At 41.2% G+C, this 24,113-nt stretch overlaps 1 protein-coding gene and 1 long non-coding RNA gene across 2 annotated transcripts in view; one reads left to right on the top strand and one right to left on the bottom strand.

The window, feature by feature from the left end:
* The window catches only part of LOC140133327 (uncharacterized), a 29,203-nt gene extending 10,590 nt beyond the window's left edge, over positions 1-18,613 (top strand). The window contains exons 2-3 of the long non-coding RNA XR_011855868.1: positions 17,180-17,285; positions 18,421-18,613. This is a non-coding gene — a long non-coding RNA (uncharacterized lncRNA). The remainder of the gene's footprint in view (positions 1-17,179; positions 17,286-18,420) is intronic.
* Positions 1-24,113, bottom strand: part of CNTNAP2 (contactin associated protein 2) — a 1,040,519-nt gene that overhangs the window by 46,600 nt on the left and 969,806 nt on the right. The window contains exons 18-20 of the mRNA XM_072153374.1: positions 18,740-18,976; positions 15,783-16,019; positions 13,439-13,575 (exon numbers count right to left, since the gene is read on the bottom strand). Of these exons, the coding sequence (XP_072009475.1) occupies positions 13,439-13,575; positions 15,783-16,019; positions 18,740-18,976 (611 nt within the window). The remainder of the gene's footprint in view (positions 1-13,438; positions 13,576-15,782; positions 16,020-18,739; positions 18,977-24,113) is intronic.

Raw genomic sequence — 24,113 nt, 5'->3', positions numbered from 1 at the left:
TGTGGTGTATGTGTGTATTTGCTGTATGTATGTGTGTGTATTTGATGTATGTATGTGTGTATATGCTGTATATGCCGTATGTATTTGTGTATATACTGCATGTATATGCGTATGTGCAACACCCTCGCCGATGCAATGGCGAAGGAGTGTTTGCGAATACGTCCCACCTGCATGTACCCACATCACACTACATGGTCCTTATAGGACATAGGGGATATTGCAGTGGTGAATCCTGCCTGGCAAGGCAGAGGTTAAGTGTTTTGTATGATGCAAGATGCTATTGTCCAATGATCTGTGTTACATCCTGTCCTTTGTAAGCTGAGATGTGATTGGAGGAGCAGCCACCACCTGACCAAAGGGAGGTAATAAAACCCCTGGCCAGGAATGTTCTGGAGATCTTCTTTCAGAGAGATTCAAGTATAGGAGAATCCTAGAGATCAATGAGTGAGTGAGTAATCTCTGTCTAGCCCATACCAGAGCAGGAAGAGCCTAGCCCCTGCCTCTGAAGAGTGGAGTCTAAGACTAGAGTTAGTATAGTGAGGAAAGGGGTATCATCTTACCTTTAAAGGTGATACCTGAAGCCCTACAGGACAAGCTGAAGCTTCCTACCAGGACACAGCTGCCTCCCAGCCTGCCCTCTACATCCAGGCTGGTGAACTATCTCCTGAGGCTCCCTCCAACTCACATCTCAGCACTCCATCTACCTGTTAAAGGCACGTTGCTGCGGTTCCTGCCGGTTCAAATAAAGAACTGTAAGTTGTTTTCTTCAACTTCTGTCTCCGTCTGGTCCCTGCTAATACGGCTGCCTTCATCACCGGCACCCTGTCCATCACCCAGAGACTCACACTCGGGACATTAAGGGGTTGCCCCAGGGAGATCCGCTATAGCAGCCTCTCCCTCATCATTTCTTGCCAACACCACCCTGCTGGAGACCTGCAAGGCTGTAGGACAGCCCTCCGGTTCCCCCGTACCAAGCACCGTGACAATAGCGTGCTTAGGCCGCAACCGCCAGCCACTCCGGTACCGCGGGCCCCGGCTGTCACCAGGCCTCAACTCAAGGGCTAGGCCCCGGTGGGGGATGTTGCATATGTGTATACTGTGTGTATGTGTATATGCTGTATATACTGTATGTGTGGTTATATGCTGTATGTAGACACATGCATATAAATATTTATATGTATATGGTGTATGTGTGTATCTGCTGTATATAATGTATATATGTGTGCATATGCTGTATGTATAGGCATTATGTATGTATACACTATATATACTGTATGTATGTGTGTATATGCTGTATATACACTCAGTATGTGTATATGGTGCTTTTATATTGCATGTATGTGTATACACAGTGGGTGTATACCGTATGTAAAAGAATGTGATGTATATATGCTATATGTGTGTATCTAAATAGTATGTATGAAACTTTGATGCATATATGTACTCATTTATACATTTTTACACTAATACATACAGTATATACAAACTCATACTGTATATACATACAGTAGTATATATATACAGTATGAGTTTGTATATACTGTATGTATTAGTGTATAAATGTATATATGAGTACATAAATTTGTGCATATGAGTGTATACGTATGTATGTGTGTACAAGTATATAAAAGTGAGTGTAGAGTGTAGTGTGTGTATTTAAGTGTATAAATGTGTGTGATTGTATAAACGTCTGTGTATGCATGAATATTTTTAAGAGGGATGGGGGGCCCCGTGCAGGAATCTGCTATGGGGCCCCGCCTCTCCTAGTTACGCCACTGACTATAAACACCCCCAGCAATAACTATTTACTGTCCACTGTGATAAATATATCCACCCCCCTTATATTAACTATAGCCACCCCTCAGTAAAAAAATAAAATTGCACTCACCTTTCCCTGTTCCCCAGATGCGTGCTGACCTCCTTATATTCTCTCACTGTGTCAGTATACTGGCACTGTGCGATGTCACTGTGCAGCCAGCGGCAGGACGCCGACATCTTGTGTCAGCCCGATGGTCTATGGCAGAGCAGGGAACTGATTGTTCCCTGGCTGTTAAAGCAGCAACCAGTTCGTAGAAAAGCCTGGACGCTGGACATGCTCATACTAGGAGCGATTCAAGCGGCCATCTTACTGTCTGAATAGACCCCACATTTGGTGGGAGCCTCCTTAAGGGCAAAGTGGTGGCAGCTCCAGGAGCCCACCCAATAATCCGGCCCTGCACTCATGTGCTCTATGTCTACAGGAAATCTACTGTTATTGTAAGTGCACTTTTGGAGCTGTAATGAGTCATTTAAGGTTTGTTCACACGTTGGGGGAATCTATCAAACCTTTGCACTCAAAAGCAACTTTTTAAAGATTAAAAAAAACCTGTTAAACTCCCACTGCAGTAGAAGGTGTAGGACAAAACAGAATTTATAAAAAGAGACTCTGGCAAAACTAAAGTTAAAAATTCCTTTCATAACAAACCTTCCCCAATGTATTGATGCAGTTTCTATGAAATAAAAGTACAATAGACATAAAGGGGATTTTCATAAATTCATGCTACTATGGGATGGACGCTACATGCAACATGGACAGTTTTTCTGATATTTCTTTTTGATAAATAATGGAAGTGGGATAAAATTATGATTACTATCCTAACATCCGAGCAGTGAGTTACTTTTAGTGCTGTGTGTTGGAAAAGTAAGATCCAGGCTTTATACATATATTTAGTCCAGTCAGAAAGCTGACATAAAAACATTGATAAGCTTGATCCATTGTAGTAATAAGGTACTAGCAATTTTGGTTTGTGTTCCACAGTGGTTTTTACAAGTTGCATGCTGTTTCCATTGAAATTATATGGTGTTTGTATCAAAAGCATCTACAATTAACCAGATAATTTAACTGTGAGATATAGAATAAGTTACATTGCAGTGTCATTCAAACTCATAATAATCACCTCATATTTTTTTTATATACACCTACGCTATCTATATATCTATCTACCTTTTGGCAAGCTCTGTGTAGCGCTGCATTATCTGTGTGTGCTATATAAAGAATTCTCATTATTATTATGCACAAAGATATTACGATGGCAAATGAGTACAAATGAGATGCAACCTTAGCACCATCTAGTGGCAGATATTTAACTTGTCGGCCCTTCTGAGTAGCTATATTACTTCTGTACTTGCAAAACAGGCCAAAGATTTCTCTTCTGTGTAGGAGGTCATATAGAAATGAGAAAATGACCCTTAAAAAAGTTTGGGGTATGTTAAAGTTTCAGAAACACATAACTCAAAGACGGCTTACTTGAGTTTTCTATAGTAATGTTCTTGCATGTGACTTATTTCATCCTTTATATATATTTTATTACTATATTTACAGACAGATTTATGTGTCACAACTGGAGGGTCAAATCATGCATATTGAAAGGCTAATAAGAAGGTCAGGGGCTAGGAAATGTATTTGCATATGTGTGTCAGGCTTGCGGGATGTGGATCCGCTGGACCACTGCAGACGATGACTCAAGCCACTACCTGGGACCGGAGTCTAAGTGGTACCCGGTTTTCACCAGAGCCCGCCGCAAAGAGGGTTAGACAAGCTGCGGCGTGGTACCACCAGGTCGTTCCTCAGGCGTGACTTGTCTGCAGTGGCGGCCAAGGTTGAGGTACAGAAACAGCAGTCAAGCTCGAGGTCACAGTCCAGGCACAGGGTCAGGGCAGGCGGCAGAGATGCAACGTCAGAATCCAAACTGGGGTCAGCAACAGGAGGTCCAAGCAGAAGGGTACGGGAACACAGAACTCACAACAGCAATACGGAGGGACACTGGAACACGGGAACACGGAGGTAGTCAGGCAACACAGGAACACGGAGGGAGTCAGGCACGCAGGAGACACTGGAACGCAGGAGACACTGGAACGCAGGCAAATCGCAACAGAGCTTTCTCTAAGGCTGTGAGGCACAAAGATCCGGCAGGGCTTGCAGGAAGAGGCAGGCTTATATAGATTTGGGCAATATGGCCAGCGCCAATTAATGGCGCGCTGGCCCTTTAAATTTCCTGGAAGTGCCGTGCGCGCGCCCTAAGGCGCGGGACCGCGCGCACACGGAGCGAGGCCGGGACTCGGGAGCGAGGAGAGGTGAGACGCGCTGGCGCGGCGCCTGCGGGGAGCGAGAGGCACGGGTGAGCCCGCGACCCACCCGTGACAATGTGTTAAGTCCATGCACCTACATTATTATCATGGAGTTGTAAAATGATAGTATAGACTGTTTAACTTATACAGGATGCAGCTAGGTTGGCATTTTTTTTCTTGAGTCGCGTTCTAAAAGTTCCAACTTTATTTTTCCATGTATATCACTGGTTAACGGCTTTTTTTGCAAGTTGTACTTTTTGTTGTTGTCCATTTTAGTTGTCTATGACTTATTGACTGAATTTTAAGAACTGTTTCTGGAGAGGATGACAAAAAGCCACTAACTTTGACAACTTGAAGTTGCTAGTATCAAGTTAAATAGCTGCGTTTAACTCATCCAATGGCAGCAGTTGCTGTAGGACTGTGCAACACCCTCGCCGATGCAAGGCAAAGGAGTGGTTGCGAATACGTCCCACCATGTAGCTTGCAGCCTGTGTAGGGTCTAGTCAGCCCCACAGCATGTCACTACATCACACTACATAGTCCTTATAGGACACAGGGGAACATTGCAGTGGTAGATCCTACCTGGTAAGGCAGGAGTTAATTGTTTTATGTGATGTCATATGTGTCAGCCAATCACAGGTGTTATACTTTGTCTTTGTGAGCTGAGATGTGAGCTGAGATGTAATTGGAGGAGCAGCCACCACCTGACCAGGGGAAGTAACAAGACCCTGTCAGGAAACTTCCAGAAGAAGTGAAGTTCTCTCAGAAGAGAGTAGAGAGCAGTCAGACCTAGGAGTCTGCAGAAGCAGACTGGAGTTACTGCAGTACAGACTCTGTACAGCTAGCATACCAGACCAGAGCAGGAAGAGCCTAGCCCCTGCCTGAAGAGTGGAACTAATAGCTAGTTTAGTGAGGAAAGGGGTATCATCCTACCTTCAAGGGTGATACCTGAAGCAACCCAGGACCAGCTGAAGCATCCTTTTAGGACACAGCTACCTCCAAGCCTGCCCTCTGCATCCAGGCTGGCGCTCTACATCCTGTGATTCCCTCCAACTGCATCTCAGCACTACTCTGTTAAAGGCACGTTGCTGTGGTTCCTGTCGGTTCCAATAAAGAACTGTAAGTTGTTTTTGTTCAACCTCTGCCTCCGTCTGGTCCCTGCTACTACGGCTGCCATCATCGCAGGCACCCTGTCCACTACACAGAGACTTATACTCTAGACACCAAAGGGTTGCCCCAGGGAGAACCGCTATAGCAGCCTCTCCCTCATCATTTCTTGCCAACACCACCCTGCTGGAGACCTGCCATGCTGTAGGACAGCCCTCCGGTTCCCCCATACCAAGCACCGTGACACTAGCGTGCCTAGGCCGCAACCGCCAGCCACTCAGGTACTGCGGGCCCCGGCTGACTCCAGGCCCTGAGAAAAGGCTAGGCCCCGGTGGGGGATGTTGCAACAAGGTTCCTGTCTGGACTCAGTTTTTGTATGTCATTGTGAAGTTATAACGGCTATTGCATTCCATCATAGTTACATCATTGTAACCCTAAAGGTTAAACAAAATTTGAGATACATAGCTCTCCTCCTCCATCCACCGGTAGCTTAGGTGGCCGTTAAGTGGAAACTGCATCTTAAAGTTTGTGGATCTGTAGGGAACATGGCTTGGTATCAGATTTCAAGTAAGCGCTCAATAACTGCCCCAGAGCACGTCATAATAATGCATGGTGTATTCTACCTCACCACTGTCAGCAGGACTGGATTAAGGTTGGTGGGGGGCCCCTGGGCGCAAAATCTGGTGGAGGCCCCCACTGATTGTAGCCTGCATACACGTCCTCCTGCTCACTTTCCACTATCCCAGCTGTAACACATACAACCGCTTCACCGCCAGTAATACAGCTACATACAGCCACCTCCTCCCCAGTAACACAGCTACATACAGCCGCCTCACCCCCAGTAACACAGCTACATACAGCAGCCTCATCCCCCAGTAACACAGCTACATACAGCTGCCTCGCCACCAATAACACAGCTACATATAGCCACCACACCCCCAGTAACACAGCTACACACAGCTGCCTCCCCCCCAGTAACACAGCTACATACCGCCGCCTCGCCACCAATAACACAGCTACATACAGTCGCCTCATCTCCAGTAACACAGCTACATACAGCCGCCTCTCCAGTAACACAGCTACATACAGCCGCCTCGCCCACAGTAACACAGCTACATACAGCCGCCTCTCCCCCAGTAACGAAGCTACATACAGCTGCCTCTCCAGTAACACAGCTACATACAGCTGCTTCATCCCCAGTAACACAGCTACATACAGCCGCTTCTCCAGTAACACAGCTACACACAGCCGCCTCGTCCCCAGTAACACCACTACATACAGCCGCCTCATCCCCAGTAACACATCTTTATATTTTCCTTCACCCCTACCAGATATGCAGTCCCATGTAACATACACCTCAGCCTGCACACACACATTCACTGTATAGAGCATATACATACATACCATATACACAGCATATACAAAAACATACATCATATATATACATATATTTAAAGGTGCACATATATATGCTGATATAAATTTATGCGCGTATAAATACAGTATTTGCATCTATGCATATATCCACAGCATATACATATATACACAGTAGATTCATAAATACACATATACAACATATACACATATGTACACATAAATACACAGTATATACACAGTATATGCATATATACACATATATACACAGTATATACACAGTAGATTCATATATACACATATAAATACAGTATATACACAGTAGATGCATATATACACATATATACATAGTATATACATATTTAGGGATCATTTACACGGCCATCTGGGGGAACGTACATGCGGCCGCAAATTTGCGGCCACATATATGTCCCCATAGAGGGCAATGGCGGCCCGGCAGCGGTACGCTGCTGATACGCGCCATACACCGCAAAAAGATAGAGCATGCTGTATCTTTTTGGGAGTGTGTGGCCGTGCGCCGCTGTTTTCTACGGAGGAAGGAGGGATCACCTCCTCCTCCTCTACAGCACATGGCTGTATGCCCGCATGTCCGGCATACCGCGTGTGAATGTACCAATACACAGTATATGCACAGTATATGCACATATACACAATATATACACTGTAGATGCACATATACACAATATATACACTGTAGATGCACATATACACAGTATATGCACAGTAGATGCACATATACACAGTATATACACTGTAGATGCACATATACACAGTATATACACTGTAGATGCACATATACACAGTATATACACTGTAGATGCACATATACACAGTATACACACTGTAGATGTACATATACACAGTGTATGCACTGTAGATGCACATATACACAGTATATACACTGTAGATGCACATATACACAGTATATACATTGTAGATGCACATATACACAGCATATACACAGTAGATGCACATATACACAGTATATACACTGTAGATGCACATATACACAGTATATACACTGTAGATGCACATATACACAGTATATACACAGTAGATGCACATTTACACAGTATATACACTGTAGATGCACATATACACAGTATATACACTGTAGATGCACATATACACAGTATATACACTGTAGATGCACATATACACAGTATATATACTGTAGATGCACATATACACAGTATATACACTGTAGATGCACATATACACAGTATATACACTGTAGATGCACATATACACAGTATATACATTGTAGATGCACATATACACAGTAGATGCACATATGCGCAGTACATACACAGTAGATGCACATATACACAGTATATGCACAATATATACACAGTATATACACTGTAGATGCACATATACACATTACATACACTGTAGATGCACATATACACAGTATATACACAGTAGAGGCACATATACACAGTATATACACTGTAGATGCACATATACACAGTATATACACTGTAGATGCACATATACACAGTAGTTGCACATATACACAGTATATACACTGTAGATGCACATATACACAGTATATACACAATATATGCACAGTATATACACAGTAGATGCACATATGCACAGTATATGCACTGTAGATGCACATATACACAGTATGTACACAGTATATGCACAATATATACACAGTATATACACTGTAGTTGCGGAGGGCGGGTGCTTTTTCTAGCGGGGGCTGCTTGTTGGGGCAGGGGGTTGGTTGCTCGGCCATGCGGTGTGTGGGCGGCCGTGGAGGGGATCAACTTTGCCGGGAGGAGTGTGGCTCGGCCTTGCGTGGGAATAGGCAGAGAGGGCAGGCACGGGGCGGTAGGCTCCACCATGCAAGCAGATCGGTGGGTGGGGAGGCTGTGACCTGTGCCGGGGGGCGGGCAGGTGGCAGTCTCCTGTGCGGGGAGGCGGCCGGGCTTCAGGGAGATGTCGGCTCAAGAGGGGAGGCTCGGGGGGTGCGATCTGGTGGGGGCCCCGGAGCTCGAGCCCCACCTATAATCCGGCCCTGACTGTCAGTACAATGGGGGAAATAGCCCTTTAATTAATTACCATTAGGAAATGTATCTTTGCCTTTAACACATTCATTGATATGAGTTTGAAAGGAGAAAACTTTATCTCTTTTTGGTACTTTCTCATAAAATCCCTTTTCCCTTGTATAATGTAGCATCAGGGCTCAGAATGCAAGTTGGAAATAGTCATTTGTGGAAGTATTCCCGCTCTGCATTGATCACACAGGGGGCTCCCAATATAAGACTGGCACCATCATGAATGATTATTTGGCAGGTTGCAGTTAGTGAAATGTTTCTGACACTGAGTATAATCTTCCAAATCTATGCATGTGACAACTCACAGACCTGTGCTTGAAAACAGTTAAAACTTGCTGAGAGAGCATCTCTACCCGGGCTTAATCCACCACTAATGTGATATAATTAAGCAACCAGATGGTTCCTGCTTATTAAAAGTGATTTTTTTTCTAAAATATTCAAAAGTCTGTCTAGACTCCTACCAACTTCTCCAAGGTAGATCATTATGTTAATTTGAATGCATCATTTATAAGTTGCTTTCTGTGTAGAATACATCATTCTTTACCATGGCGGGAAGTTGTCACACCCGCTGCCAGTATCGGAGAAGAAGCTTTTCCTCACTGCTCTATGTAGTTACAGTTCTACTGTATATAAAAATTACTTTTATCAGGAGCTTCAAATGACCTTATAAAGGACATAGCATGATTATACGCAAATATTAGAGGCTATTTGTCCTTACGATTTAGTACAGTCATACTGTATGAGAAATTAAGCTGTGACATGACTGTGTATCGACTGACAGCCATGTAAGGTAAAAATGGATACTGCATACATCAGTGATTTTCAACCAGTGTGCCGTGGCACACTAGTGTGCCGCGACACATGGTCGGGTGTGCCGCGGGGAAAGTTCCCCAAACTATGGTGCCCCCTGTGTTTTGTTTCCCAGCAATGCACAGCGATGCGCAGTCACGGCTTCTTACAATGTAGGAGACGTGTACAATAACACATGCACAAGCTTTGAACCTCGCGCAACAAAATGACGTCACCGAGGCCGGCGCATCATCCTGAGAGACTCTCGCATTTGCCCACCGCCAAGGTAATGCCAACCAATAATGCTGACTATATGAGCTTTTGCCTGAGTGAACTGTTGGCAGAATACTCAGCATATGAGCTGGTACTTTTAGTACTCCAGCAGTATACTGCATACAACAATGAGAAATGTAAAATGAGAAATACTATAGTCATGAGGCTGGAGCACTACAAGTACCAGCTCATATGCTGAGTATATGAGCTGGCACTTGTACTCTGGCCTCATGGCCATAGTACTTCTCATTGTACCCCTTTATTTTGCAGTATATGAGCCACATAATTATCAGCACCACATACTAAAAACAGGGAGAAACTAAGAACTGTTGAGGAAGAGCTTCATGTGTGTCTTTCCACCATTCCTGCCAGGATATCCCTTTTGTGTTTATCGAAACAGGCCCAGGTTTCACAATGAGTGAGTAAAATAAATTTAGAATCTATATTATTAGCTATATGTATAATATGACTGTTTTAGTGTCATTGTGTGCTATTTTGGTTGGTGGTGTGCCCTAGGAATTTTTAAGTATAAAAAGTGTGCCGCGGCTCAAAAAAGGTTGAAAATCACTGGCATACATAATTTGTGATAAACAGTATATAAACATTAGTCTGTAATAACAGGTGGTTTCACATTGGCGTTTTTTTCACATGAGTGATTTTTCACTGAACCCATTTTGGCTAATGCACACATACAGATTGGCTTTTGCTTCCTGGCTTCAGGTATTTTTTACTGCTGCTTTACTAACCCATTCTTTTCAATGGGCTTTCTCACTCATCAGTTTTTTTCACTGATCAGTTTAGAATCTGTTCTGTTTGTGTTCACTGACAACATTGGATCAGTGGAAAAAAACTGAAGTGTGAAAAGGTTGATTGAAAAGAATGGGTCAATAAGGTATCAGTAAAAATCATTAAAGGAAACCTACCATTTCAAGTGGTAGGTGTAAGCTGTAAGTAGCGGGCACCAGCTCAGGGTGAGCTGGTGCCTGTGCTTACTTTCATTAGTGTTATTAACCGCTGTATCGCGGTTTTAACACTTTTTTAAACTTTATAGCAGAAGCTGCTTCGGCGCTGCGTGCGAGCACCTACATAGGAAGTGCCGGAGACGTCGCGCGCAGCGCCGAAGCAGCTTCTGCTATAAACTTTAAAAAGTGTTAAAACCGTGATGCAGCGGTTAATAACACTAACGAATGTAAGCACAGGCACCAGCTCACCCTGAGCTGGTGCTCGGTACTTACAGCTTACACCTACCATTTGAAATGGTAGGTTTCCTTTAAAGCCAGGAAGAGAAAAATCAACCTGTATGTATTGTGACAGTGTGTCTGGAGAAGTGGTGGATGGGATATACATTTGCCCAAGGTTCCTCACAACTACATGTTTCTGAAAGCAACCGGGATGTGTAATTTTTTTTGCAGACATTTCTACACTGGGTTTTTTTGTAAAATCTACAATCTACTGTTGCTGGAGTGAGGAAGTGAGGGTGGGCCCCACTCCAATCGGACAGTCCGAGTATCCTGCGGTCCGTGTAATCAGCCTACAGCTGTGCTGGGCTCATATAAGCTGAGCAGTGCTGACCCACAAGGCTCACTCTGTATCTGGGGAAACAAATGTGAATTTACTGCTGCGTGTTGTTTGGGAGGCTGTGCAGTAGGTGCAGTCTCTGGTAGTTAGTGGCCAGACAGCCTAGGACTTTTTTGTTTATACTTTGTGTTGCTGTCATTCATCTTTATTGAAAATAATACTGATTGCAGCCAGTTGCACCAAATGATCTGTGTCATTGCTGTGTCTCAAAGTCCCTGGCTACCCCAGGAGACGACTACCCTGTTTCCTAATCCCCTTACAGTGTCCATAAGCCAAAATGGATTCATTGAAAAAAATCACTGATGTGAAAAAAACAACAATGTGAAACCACCATAAGCAATATACATATAAGTATATTTCTACTTAACTAGTCTTTTAAATACCTCATAAACGTTGCATAAGCATACCTCCCAACATTTGTGAAAGGGAAAGAGGGACAAAATGGCGGCACGCTACGCGTGCCGCGGCGATCCCCCTAAGCCACACCCCCCAATCACTCCCTGGCCACGCCCAAAATTTTAGCCATATTATAATAATAAAAATTATATGAAAAAATAAATTATATATTATCCTCATTGGGATTAGAACCCAGAACCTGCAGTGTCCATGTATAATAATGTCACAACCAACTGAGCTATAATCTCAGTGATTATCCAGGTGTAGAATTTTGGTAACTAAGATCTATGACTACTGTTACATTGTGACACAGATTTACTGCCTTGGTATATAGGGAGGGATCTTCTCAGAGATGATTGTAATTATTGAGACTATTATTATTATTATGGAGATTATTATTATTATTATTGAGATGATTATTATTATTTTTACTACTATTAATAAACATCTCCATAATAATAAAAATAATAAAATTTATAATAATAATAATAATAGTCTCAATAATTACAATAATAATCTCTGAGAAGATCCCTCTCTATATATCAGTGCAGTAAGTCTGTGTCACAGTGTAAATGGCAGATAACATGTCTTAGTTACCAGAAATCCTCAGCTCTGTATCACTGGGCTTATAGCTTAGTTAGTTAAGCTCTTGTCTATGGTGCAGAGGGACCCAGGTTCGAATCTCAGCCTGGGCAAAACTTTATGTAATTTAATTAAATAAAGAGCTTGTGTCTGGGGAAGCCCTGGAGACCATATATGGACAGATGCTGATCTGACCTGATGACGTGTTCCCTGCTCTCTCCGCTAAGCCGACACTTCTCTGAAAAGGATTCCCTGCCCGATGTCTGCTCTGGGGAACCCTAGGAGATGCAGTGACCATATATGGACAGATGGTGATCTGAGCCTGATGACGTGGTCCCTGCTCTCTCCACTAAGCCGACACTTCTCTGAAAAGGATTCCCTCCCGATGTCTGTAGAAGCCATTCTGTACTGTGAGTTCAGGCTTTCAAAGTATTTACAATGCGGACACAGCGGGACCTTGGGGGAAAATCCGTGACAATCTCATAGCTGCCCGTGACGCGGGGCAGAGGTTAGAAAAACGGGAAAGTCCTGTCAAAATCGGGACGGTTGGGAGCTATGCATAAGTCTTAGTAGAGTGAATGAACTAGTGATAAGTTTCTGTCTGTCAGTTGACATGTATAAAACATAATTTAGCTGGTTCCTTTTTGCAGGCTCGATCTCTAAATCTGAGCTCTCCCAGAGCACATAGGTGGAGAGTTCCAGCTATAATGTTTCTTTTAGAAAGAAACATTCACTCCTTCCTTCCGCCTTACCTTGTAATAACTCTTCTGTATACTTGTAATCCGATACCTTTGTGGACATAAGTCTGTATTGGCAAACCAAGACAGATTCAGGAGAAAGGATACATTTCAAAGTTTTTAAGCCTAACCCAATTGTACAGTACTATATTTGATTTATGTAAAGTTTATTAAAAAGTTACCATTTAAATAGCATTGTTGCTCCTATACAGATTTCCCCTTAAAAGCTGCTTTTCTTGTAAGCTGCTTAGTGAAGGGAAGTACTGTAAAGCGCAGACATATATGGCTTTAAAAATACTCCATGCACAATGTACAGATGACTTGGAAAAATATTAATTATAATACAATTTTACACTGGGAAATATTACAATTTGAAATTATGCTGTAAGGTGTATTTTGTACCTGGAATATGATGTTTCTTCCAACTCTAGTGATATTGACATTGTGTGGTTGCCCATTGGCCAAATTTTTATGGTCAGTGATATCAATGATAAAAGACTCTTTTGTGCCTCCCAAATTATATCGGATTTGTAAGATACCTAAAACAGGAAAAAACAGTAGTAAATAGTCTCTGGCATTTCTAGGTGAACCTTAGATATATATTGAAGGTATATTTTTGGATCTTCAACTGTAAAGCTGGAACATACTTCCTGATGACCCAAAAAGTCCTCAGAAAGAGCAGTGGAATTACAGTGGACATTAAAAGGATTTGTCGACTATCCACACCTATCCACAGGATCATGAATGGAGCAGCAGTAGACCATACATGAAGTCACTCTTCAACTTTGTCTTCAACATTGTTTTTATTAGCAATCTTTTTAACATCTTACGGGGAAGAGGAGAACATTATTATACAATACATATACCATACACTCACCGGCCACTTTATTAGGTGCACCATGCTAGTAACGGGTTGGACCCCCTTTTGCCTTCAGAACTGCCTCAATTCTTCGTGGCATAGATTCAACAAGGTGCTGGAAGCATTCCTCAGAGATTTTGGTCCATATTGACATGATGGCATCACACAGTTGCCGCAGATTTGTCGGCTGCACATCCATGATGCGAATCTCCCGTTCCACCACATCCCAAAGATGCTCTATTGGATTGAGATCTGGTGACTGTGGAGGCCATTTCAGTAATATTCCCCACACCATGACACCACCACCACCAGCCTGAACCGTTACAAGGCAGGATGGATCCATGCTTTCATGTTGTTGACGCCAAATTCTGACCCTACCATCCGAATGTCGCAGCAGAAATCGAGACTCATCAGGCCAGGCAACGTTTTTCCAATCTTCTCCTGTCCAATTTCGATGAGCTTGTGCAAATTGTAGCCTCAGTTTCCTGATCTTAGCTGAAAGGAGTGGCACCCGGTGTGGTCTTCTGCTGCTGTAGCCCATCTGCCTCAAAGTTCGATGTACTGTGCGTTCAGAGATGCTCTTCTGCCTACCTTGGTTGTGGCGATTTGAGTCAATGTTGTCTTTCTATCAGCTCAAACAAGTCTGCCCATTCTCCTCTGACCTCTGGCATCAACAAGGCATTTCCGCCCACAGAACTGACGCTCACTGGATGTTTTTAATTTTTCGGACCATTCTCTGTAAACCCCAGAGATGGTTGTGCGTGAAAATCCCAGTAGATCAGCAGTTTCTGAAATACTCAGACCAGCCCTTCTGGCACCAACAACCATGCCACGTTCAAAGGCACTCAAATCACCTTTCTTCCCCATACTGATGCTCGGTTTGAACTGCAGGAGATTGTCTTGACCATGTCTACATGCCTAAATGCATGTAGTTGCCGCCATGTGATTGGCTGATTAGAAATTAAGTGTTAACGAGCAGTTGGACAGGTGTACCTAATAAAGTGGCCAGTGAGTGTATATACTTGTGTATAAGCCAAGCTTTTCTGCACAAAAATGTGTCAATAAAAAAAAATAAACTTACATACTCACCCGGCTCCTCTTCTGTCTTCTCTATGCTGTATTAGTTGGCAGAGACTCGTCCATTCGATCTTCTGGACGGCGCACACTATGTCGCCACTGATGACGTCATAGTGTACGCCTGTCGGCAGATCACGTGGACGCGTCTCTGCGGGCTGTTACAGCAAAGGCTGTATACTACTGGGGGATGTATACTATAGGAGGCTGGCTGGCTATATACTACTGGGGACTGGCTATATACTACTGGGGCCTGGCTATATACTACTGGGGTGTAGCTATATACTACTGGGGGCTGGCTGGCTATATACTGGGAGGCTGTGACCAATGCATTTCCCACCCTCGGCTTATACTCAAGTCAATAGGTTTTTCCAGTTTTTGGTGGTAAAGCTAGGGGTCTCAAATTATACTCGGGTCGGCTTATACTCAAGTATATACCGTAAATATATATATATATATATATATATATATATATATATATATATATAACGAACAAGATACATTACCAGTATGAATACCATTTAAAAGCCTACACCCTACCCCGTCCAGTGTAAGGAGAGAAAGAGAGAGAGAGAGAGAGAAAAAAAAAATCCTACTCTCAAGAGCCTGATAGTGTTTCCCACTACCGCAAGATCTTACTTTCACAATATGTTAGACTGTGCCTTGGATGCAATGAGACTGTACACAGAGCGCACAACCCCATCAGTGGTAGGTGAAACTAGAAACCCTATAATAATTCATTACATGTCCCGGATTTTAAGATTAACTAGTGAATCGATAGATATGTAAAAAAGATTCAGATTTAATGCTTACCTGGTGGCTTCAAGAGCACTGCCATATAGTCTTGGGAATAAGAACTGACATACACAAGGATGCAAGGAGTCTTAGTGGTGCTGAAACTAAAAAGAAGCTCTTCCTTTGCTAATGAAATATCCGAGGCCGTCGTCTGCTGGACCATGGAAAGATCTTTTGGGCTGACCACTGCTGATGTAGAAGCTGTGTGGAAACTGTACTTCAGCCATGTACCTTCCTCAAAATATCCTCCGACAGCTACAACATTAAACAAAATGTTGGAATACAATTTTTGCAGCACACATGACAAAACAAGAATAACTCTACAGTTCTGTTAACCCAAGTCCCCAACCTCCCCCAAGGATACAGTTTTGATTTTACAAGTTATATTATTTCTAAAATTGACACCAGTGGTGAAACCCTAGCGCCCGAGACACCTCATGGGATGCCATGTCCTCTTTACTCTAGTATCAAACACAGTGGTGCTTCAGTAAATGCAACTGAGCCTGAAAGTCCAGTTTATCACAACCTCAGCCCGGTTAGCTTACATGGACCAGAGCTGTAGTACCGTACCGTACTGCACACCATATACACGCTAGTAAATGGTTAGTAAATATTATATGTTCATTCATTATTTATTGTGATATGCTGCATCTTATATTATTGATGTCTCATCTCTATTAGACTTGTTGTGTAAAATGCCCAAATGTAGTATTATGCAAAATTATCCAAACTAACTCAAACAGTGGGTGAGCTTTTAGATAAAATGGCTGTGACTTCATTTGGGAGACATTGGTGTTAAATTGTCATGAAACTAAGCCAACTGGTAGGTGGTGTCAGCACAGTCTTAAAAGGGTTGTTCACTTTTATCAAGTAATTGATATTGTATGTCTAGTGAGACAATTTTCCAATATTCTTTCTGTATTAATTCCTTATCGTTTTCTAGATCTCTGCTTGCTGTGATTCTATAGAAAACTTCTATGTTTACTCCCAGTGGATAGAAATCTGTCCATGGTCATGCGATGGACATATAAGTGCATGACCTGTTAGTTTCACTGATTACTCTCTGTGATACTAATGGCTCCAGCACGTCCAGCACTAACCATAGATTTCTATCCACTAGAAGTACACATAGCAGCTTTCTATAGAAGGGCAGCAAACAGAGATCTAGAAAACCACGAGGAATTGAAACAGAAATTATATTGGAAAATTGTATAACGTTTGCGCATACAAACCATATCAATCTTTACCTAAAAGTGGGCAACCCCTTTAAGATAATAATTATTTATTTCCCAGGATCAACCTCTGTGATACATCTGTCACCTATTCACACTGCCCAGGTTTATGAAGTCTAACTATTAGTTAATTTGGCTGTAGTTCTAGATATTAAGTTTTAGCATTGCAATATTCATACACAGATGCAGGGAGCTGATTGTGTCAACACAGCAGGAGTTTGCAGTATAATAAAGCACATCATAAGATGATACGTCATTTTTCCAGAAGATCGAAGATAAGCCTACCAAGGTACCTTTTCTGTTTGATTTACTTCATTTTATTATTAGTTTCATCACATCTAAAAGTCAACTTAATACTTTCCCTTTTTTAAAAAAAAAATATTCATAATTCACATCTATATTTGAATATTTCAATCTTTTTATTATAATGGTCTTTGAAAAAAATAATGCTTATTAAATTCACCATTGCTGCGGTGTCATTAATATACTGCCGGGCTTTGAATTTATGTTCCATTTTGATATTGTTTTGTTTTCTCTTGAACAAATATGAGTCCCACTGGCTCCATTTACCTCTAAGAACACAATGTAAAAATCTATATAATTGACAAAAGCCATTAAAGAAGAAAAGAACATCTTCAATATTCCCTGCAGTAAACATTGAAGCACAACCTTATGGCACTAACTTAAGTTTATACTGAGCGTGCCAATCACAACACTGCACCAGCTATGGTAAGGCATACTTAAATACTTGGTGGCAGCAGGTACTGTAATTTAAGACAATGTAGCACTCTTGGAACTATAGTAAAGCAACAGCTGGTAGTATACACCTTATATAAATTATAGCATTGAGTACTTCCCAAGGCTTTATGTAAATTCTTGTTTTATGCATCCCTATGGCACAGATCTGTAATGAGATGGCCAATACCATATTTTAATTATATAACTTTTTCAAAGAAAACTGAGTAATAATCCCTGATAGCAGAGGTTTGATGAAAATGGATTTTAAAAAAATAAATCTTTGTATGTTCATATTCTGACATGGTTAACGTTTTTTAGACTTTTATCATTTTTACAGGCGATGAAATGCTGAAAAAGCAAAGATTCTTACATTTAGAGGATTTTTCCTGTTAGAGGTTTAAATGTAGATTAGGTACCTTTAGATGCAGGTATACTTAAAGGGCATCTACCAACAGAATGAAGGACTGTATGCAAATGAGCCTGAGGGGCTTCAGGCTCCATAGATGTTAATGAGCCTGGAGTCCCTCAGGTTGATTTGCATACAGTCTTTCATCCTGTTGGTAGATGCCCATTAATATGTTTATGATTTTTAAAATATTATTTTAAATGTGTTTTACACAAATATGGATGATTTCAATTCCTATATTCTTTTATTTTTTAAAATTATTTTTTCACTTTTTTTTTAGGCCCAGGATGGACCTAAGGTGCAGGATTAATGGTTGAATAGCAAGCCTGTCTCAGAGAGCAGAAACCCACAGAGTATGGAATGATTTAACTCAGGAGCTCTGTAAATACACCCTTTTCAACAGCAGATACTAGTCATCAAGTCATGGTTAAATGTATAAGACATTAATGTACTTTGGATAAAGTGTCTCTAAATAAATCAAGGACTTATACATTTATTATGTGAATACAAGATGTTTCCGTATACATTGGCAATAAGATCATTATAAAATACAATACAAGCCGATACTGTGTATTTTGGAACAGACAATCATTACTTACCATTTAAACAGTTGCTTCCATCATATGCCGTCCTTGAGCAGTCACATTTATAACCCTTGTATAGTTCGTTACATATACCACCATTTCTGCAGAGGTTTTTGAAGCTGGTACAGTGCCCTGAACAGCCAGGCTTTACACCTATAGTAGCCTTTGCTCTCTCTTCCAAGTCTAATGGAACTCCATTTACTCGTAAGGCACGAATGCAACCAAGGAATCCTCTCTGATCTCCAGCAGCACCTTAATATACAAGAAACACATCACCATTATTGCCCTGTATGACAATGTACATTATTGTATATGAGGATCAAGGTTGATTCCTTCACCAATTAATTGAATGATGTCCACCCAAGCAGGCTGGCCGTGGGCTCATGTGAATCATCCAAGTCACATCTTGAGAACAAATTATTTTGTTTACTTTTTCTTGACTCATAAGTCAAAGGTGTTTAGTTAAACTTCAAGTTGGTTACATGGCTGTATCAAATGTGTACTCTGGAAATGTACACACATAATATATGACAAAATCCAGATTACATAGAAGCTCAAAGCAGACTGGTGGGGCAGTCAGTGAGCTAGAGGAGCAAAGACTCTTCCTACCATCTGAGGTTGTACTGCACTATTAGAAAATGAATACCGCAACTCACATGATGACCAGAAACTCAGTCTTATTCCTCATGGAAACACGTTAAAATTAGACTGCATTTTAATGGTGTCAGATTTATTTTAAATTCCACATTTAGTAGCAGCTAACAGGTCCACTGATAATTATTTTACCAATTTCCACACCTTAAACTAGCAAGGAATAAGCTGATGTCATATCTCTCTTGAAACAGCCTTTCTCTCCAGGAAGCTAAGATTGGACATATTGAAATCTACCAATGCAATATCTTATCTCACACCAACATCTGGGGAGAGGGGTAGGAGGCAGAGAGCACATTGCAGACAGAGCCATTTCCTTGTTCATCAACAACCTGCTTCTACACTGTTCTCAGCAGGATGGAGAGGAGAAGCTCTACAAACAAGACATGCTCTGTATCTGAGGGGATGGGGAGGCATAGCAGTGCTGACTATGTGTCATATTGATTAGGTGAGGTTCCAAAGTTGAGTCTGTCATTGTGTCTTATATCCATCTCATGACTCTGATCTGTCTCATCTCTCTTTTCCTATGTGTCAGATACTAATAGAATGTTCAGAAGCTAAACGAAATTGTAGATAAGCCTTGTATCCTAATAATCTAACCACATTGTCAGCACACAGCATCTCATAGCACAGATGAATCATGCTCATCTAGTGCCTGCCATGACTGGTGAATTCTACACTGACCATCACTTGAGTGATAGGATCAAGAACAGCAATAAAAATGACAAAAATTGCAAAGTAAGGGGTTAAAATGGATCTACTACTGGTTTAAAATTTCAGAACTTTCTGTCATGGTCAAACCCCTTTATGATCAGGAGGTATCATAGTATCATAGTATCATAGTATATAAGGCTGGAAGGAGACGCAAGTCCATCAAGTCCAACCTTTAAGAATTAAATAAATGTTTTATTCCCTTAACCCGTGATATTTTTTCTCTCCAGAAAGTCATCCAGGCCTCTCTTGAACATGTACATAGAGTCCACCAAAACAACCTCCTGCGGCAGAGAGTTCCATAGTCTCACTGCTCTTACAGTAAAGAACCTTTGTCTATGGTGATGGTAAAATCGCCTCTCCTCAAGGCGTAGAGGATGCCCCCTTGTCCTGGTCACAGGCTTAGGTATAAAAAGATCTTTGGAGAGATCCTTGTACTGTCCGTTCAGATATTTGTACATTGTAATGAGGTCTCCCCTCAGTCGTCTTTTTTCTAAACTGAATAATCCCAAATTTTTTAATCTGTCATTGTATTCTAGTCCCCCCATTCCCCTAATAATCCTGGTTGCTCTCCTCTGCACCCGTTCCAGCTCTACTATATCCTTTTTATACACTGGTGCCCAAAACTGTACACAATAGTCCATGTGTGGTCTGACCAGGGATTTGTATAAGGGCAAAACTATGTCTTTATCATGAGAATCTATTCCTCTCTTGATACATCCCATTATTTTATTTGCTTTATTCAGGAGGTATTCAGGAGAATAGGAGAATATATAAAACTATCTGTCTATCTAGCTATAAACATTTTAGTTTATATCGGTTGCTATTTTCCTTCACACTGGTATACATGTTTAAGGATAATGGCAGAGGAAAAACTTTAATCGTTCATAGAAAAGAAACTGTGGGGCTAAATTATAATATGCCAACTGTTTACCTGGTGATGACACTAAGCGTGCATTGGTTAACTGAAAATCTTTTCCAGTTAAATTTCTATTGTCATGATTAGCCAGCTTAGTCATATTTACTGTATGCCCACCAATGAGAAATTTGCAGATTGATGCCCTCCTTTTACATATAATTTTGAAAATCTTGATTTAAGCAATTTGCCAGTCACATTGTTTTATTTGCTTAAATTTCAGATGTTCAGTTTCTGAACTAATACTTATTCAAACGGCACCAAACAAACTGTAAATATCACAATAAAAACTCTCTAACTTGTAATTTTACATAACAATGAAGTAATAAGAAATGACATTCTAGAATATTAGACATAAATTGAATGAGCTTTGTTTTGAACAAATCTAAGACTTTACATTTCAATTAATGGAATACATTTTATTTCCTAAATATAGTTACAGGAAGTCATGGAATGAATTCCTTACCGTGGCCACTCAGTAACTCAAGACCATGGTAATAGATTCTTATATGACAAGGCATTAGAAAATTTACATAATGTTCTTTTTTCTTTTGAGCTGAACGTTCAACCAAAGAAATGAATATTGTGATTTTTCCTGTCTTGAAGATGGATAGTCAAAGTGGTGTGGAAAAAAACATATTTCTAAAACGCATTCATCCATCCTAGAACTAGTTGTACAGTACATTGGGTCTGTTAACCTATAATACAATAAAGTACAATAAAGTCTGTGGTACAATCTCTCCAGAAACAAATATTGGGGGGCATATTGTAGACAGATAAATGTGGTCTTACAATCAAAGAGGACCTGTCATGCAAATTAACCCACCCAAAATAAATACTTCATTAAAAACTATAATTAAAAAGCATTGCCCTTATACCTAAACATGTTATTTCCATTACAGCATTGTTAAAAAAAAACAATTTGTAAACTTATTGTCATGTTTTACAAGGAAGCAGGAAACCGTATAAAGAGAACAGCACGAATTAGGGAACCAGGGAAGGGAAAACTGTCCCTTATTCTAAGGCTAAGCTAGTACCTGTCTGTGGGTGATGGTCAGTTTAGGGATAGCCATGGACTTGACAACTTCTCTCTCTGAACACAAAGACCTTTCCAGATAGTTGGGAAAAGGATTAAAGGATACTAGGGTCTGGTGTACCAAATGTGGCCCCCCCTAAGAAAGTATTGCTGCAAGTAAAACTTGGCGAACAAGCAATCCCTGCATGCACAATAACACAACCGAGACTGAATGGAGAAAGAAGAGTAATAGAGCCAAAATTAATAGTGAGTAACAACCAGAGCAGGTCCAAAAAACACTCACTAGAAAATAAACACAGACGAAGGGGAACAGACAAGAAAGTGGAGAGTGAATAGAAGAGGGAAGACAAACTTCAATGAATCTCTCACCACAGTCAAAGAAACAAGCTACTTAGTAAGTATAGCTATTCTTACAGAACAGAGCCAGGGATAAGCTGTAGATACAACAATACAAAGCAAATACTGAATGATAAAACCAGCATTAAATGTAGCCCGACTACTCCTGATAGGGATAATACAAATTAATAAAGCTGAGACTTAAAAACAACAGCAGGTATTGTAGAAACACCAGCAACAAAATGATAGGTGAAAACAATCAGGCTACATGGCATAGTGGTAGAGAACCGACTAGAAAGGCCACAGGACTCAGATTCAAATCCTGACACTTATATGCATCTCACCTGTGTGAGTCCAATCACACTATGTGAGTCCAATGAAGCCCTGCATATTCAGCAGTTACAGCATTGCCCCTCCTTCTTGTTCCTGATTGACATTTCTCACTGCTACAGAACATTCTGCTATGTGGAACATTGAGAGAGGGTTCTGTTACATCATTGGCCACTTTATGTTATGTGACCAGGGTGATGTCGTTTAAGGTCCTTATACATATGTACAGTCTTTCCCATGTATGTTTCTGATCGCATGAAATCACACCAGCCTGCATGGAGGATGATAAGGAGTAGAAGACTATGGAGGCATGATGTGATCATGCCATGATATTGCCATGTGATCAGATGCATACATGGGGTAAACATTGCAAACATAACTTGTTAAAAGATCTAGATGACATCACCCTGGTCACATGATATGCTGAGAAGAGGAATGGGACATGAGGAGTAGTGGATGGCAGGGGTCATCTGAGCATGACATGCCCCCTGTAATGGCAGTTGATTTTTGGGGATGTAATGGGAACTATTTCTAGCTAAAAGAAGTGTGTCTATTAGTTTATAGGGCTCTATGGAAACCTGTCGCCAGCTGTGGTGACAGATTCCCTTAAAGCGCCACAAGGCCTGCAAAAGTAGGAGAAAGGAAAACTGAAGAAAAACTTTATTCCATATCAATTCCATTTTCATATCAAAACAATTTGAGGGGTGGATTTATTTTGCTTGAGCTCCTTTGCAGAGAAGGAGCATTTCTGCTGCAATAATCTGCTTTTTCATAGACAAATGACAGTAGGCTCAAAGGGGTATTCTCGTCTGGGCATTTACATTTCAGTTTGATAAATCTGCCATATATAAACATTTCTTCAATTAGATGTTATTAAAAAAAAATGTTCCTGTGTGAAGATAATTTCTCATAAATGTAGTCATTTTATCCCTTAGAAACTAGATGGCTTCCCCGGATACGGCCACTTCTGCCTGAGAGATTGCACAGATAAACAAAAAGTTTTTGTATATGAAATGTCCGGGAGTTACTGCAGGTCGTACACCCGTACTGTAGTAATGATTGCTGAATCCTGGTGGTCCGGCAGGACTCTATAGCGCATGTCTGGCCACCGCTACCAGAGTGTGACGTGGTCGTAACCGAGGAAGCCATCTCGTTTCTAAGGGACAACATGGCTATGTTTATAGGAAATTATCTTCACACAGGAACATTTTTTTTTAATAACATCCAATTGAAGAAATGTTTATATATGGAAGATTAGTGAAACTGAATGTGAATGCCAAGACGAGAATACCCCTTTAACTGTGTTAAAGTTACTGTTTCGCATACATAAAGACTCATAGATGAAGGGGTGGAAAGAAAACAATTTTATTTGCAATTTTGTGCAAACTACTCTGATACCATTTCTTATT

Source organism: Engystomops pustulosus, chromosome 5, assembly GCF_040894005.1.
Source record: "Engystomops pustulosus chromosome 5, aEngPut4.maternal, whole genome shotgun sequence".
In the NCBI taxonomy this organism is placed as follows: Eukaryota; Metazoa; Chordata; class Amphibia; order Anura; family Leptodactylidae; genus Engystomops; species Engystomops pustulosus.
The sequence above is the reverse complement of the archived record's forward strand: the minus strand, read 5'-3'. Positions and strand labels throughout refer to the sequence as shown.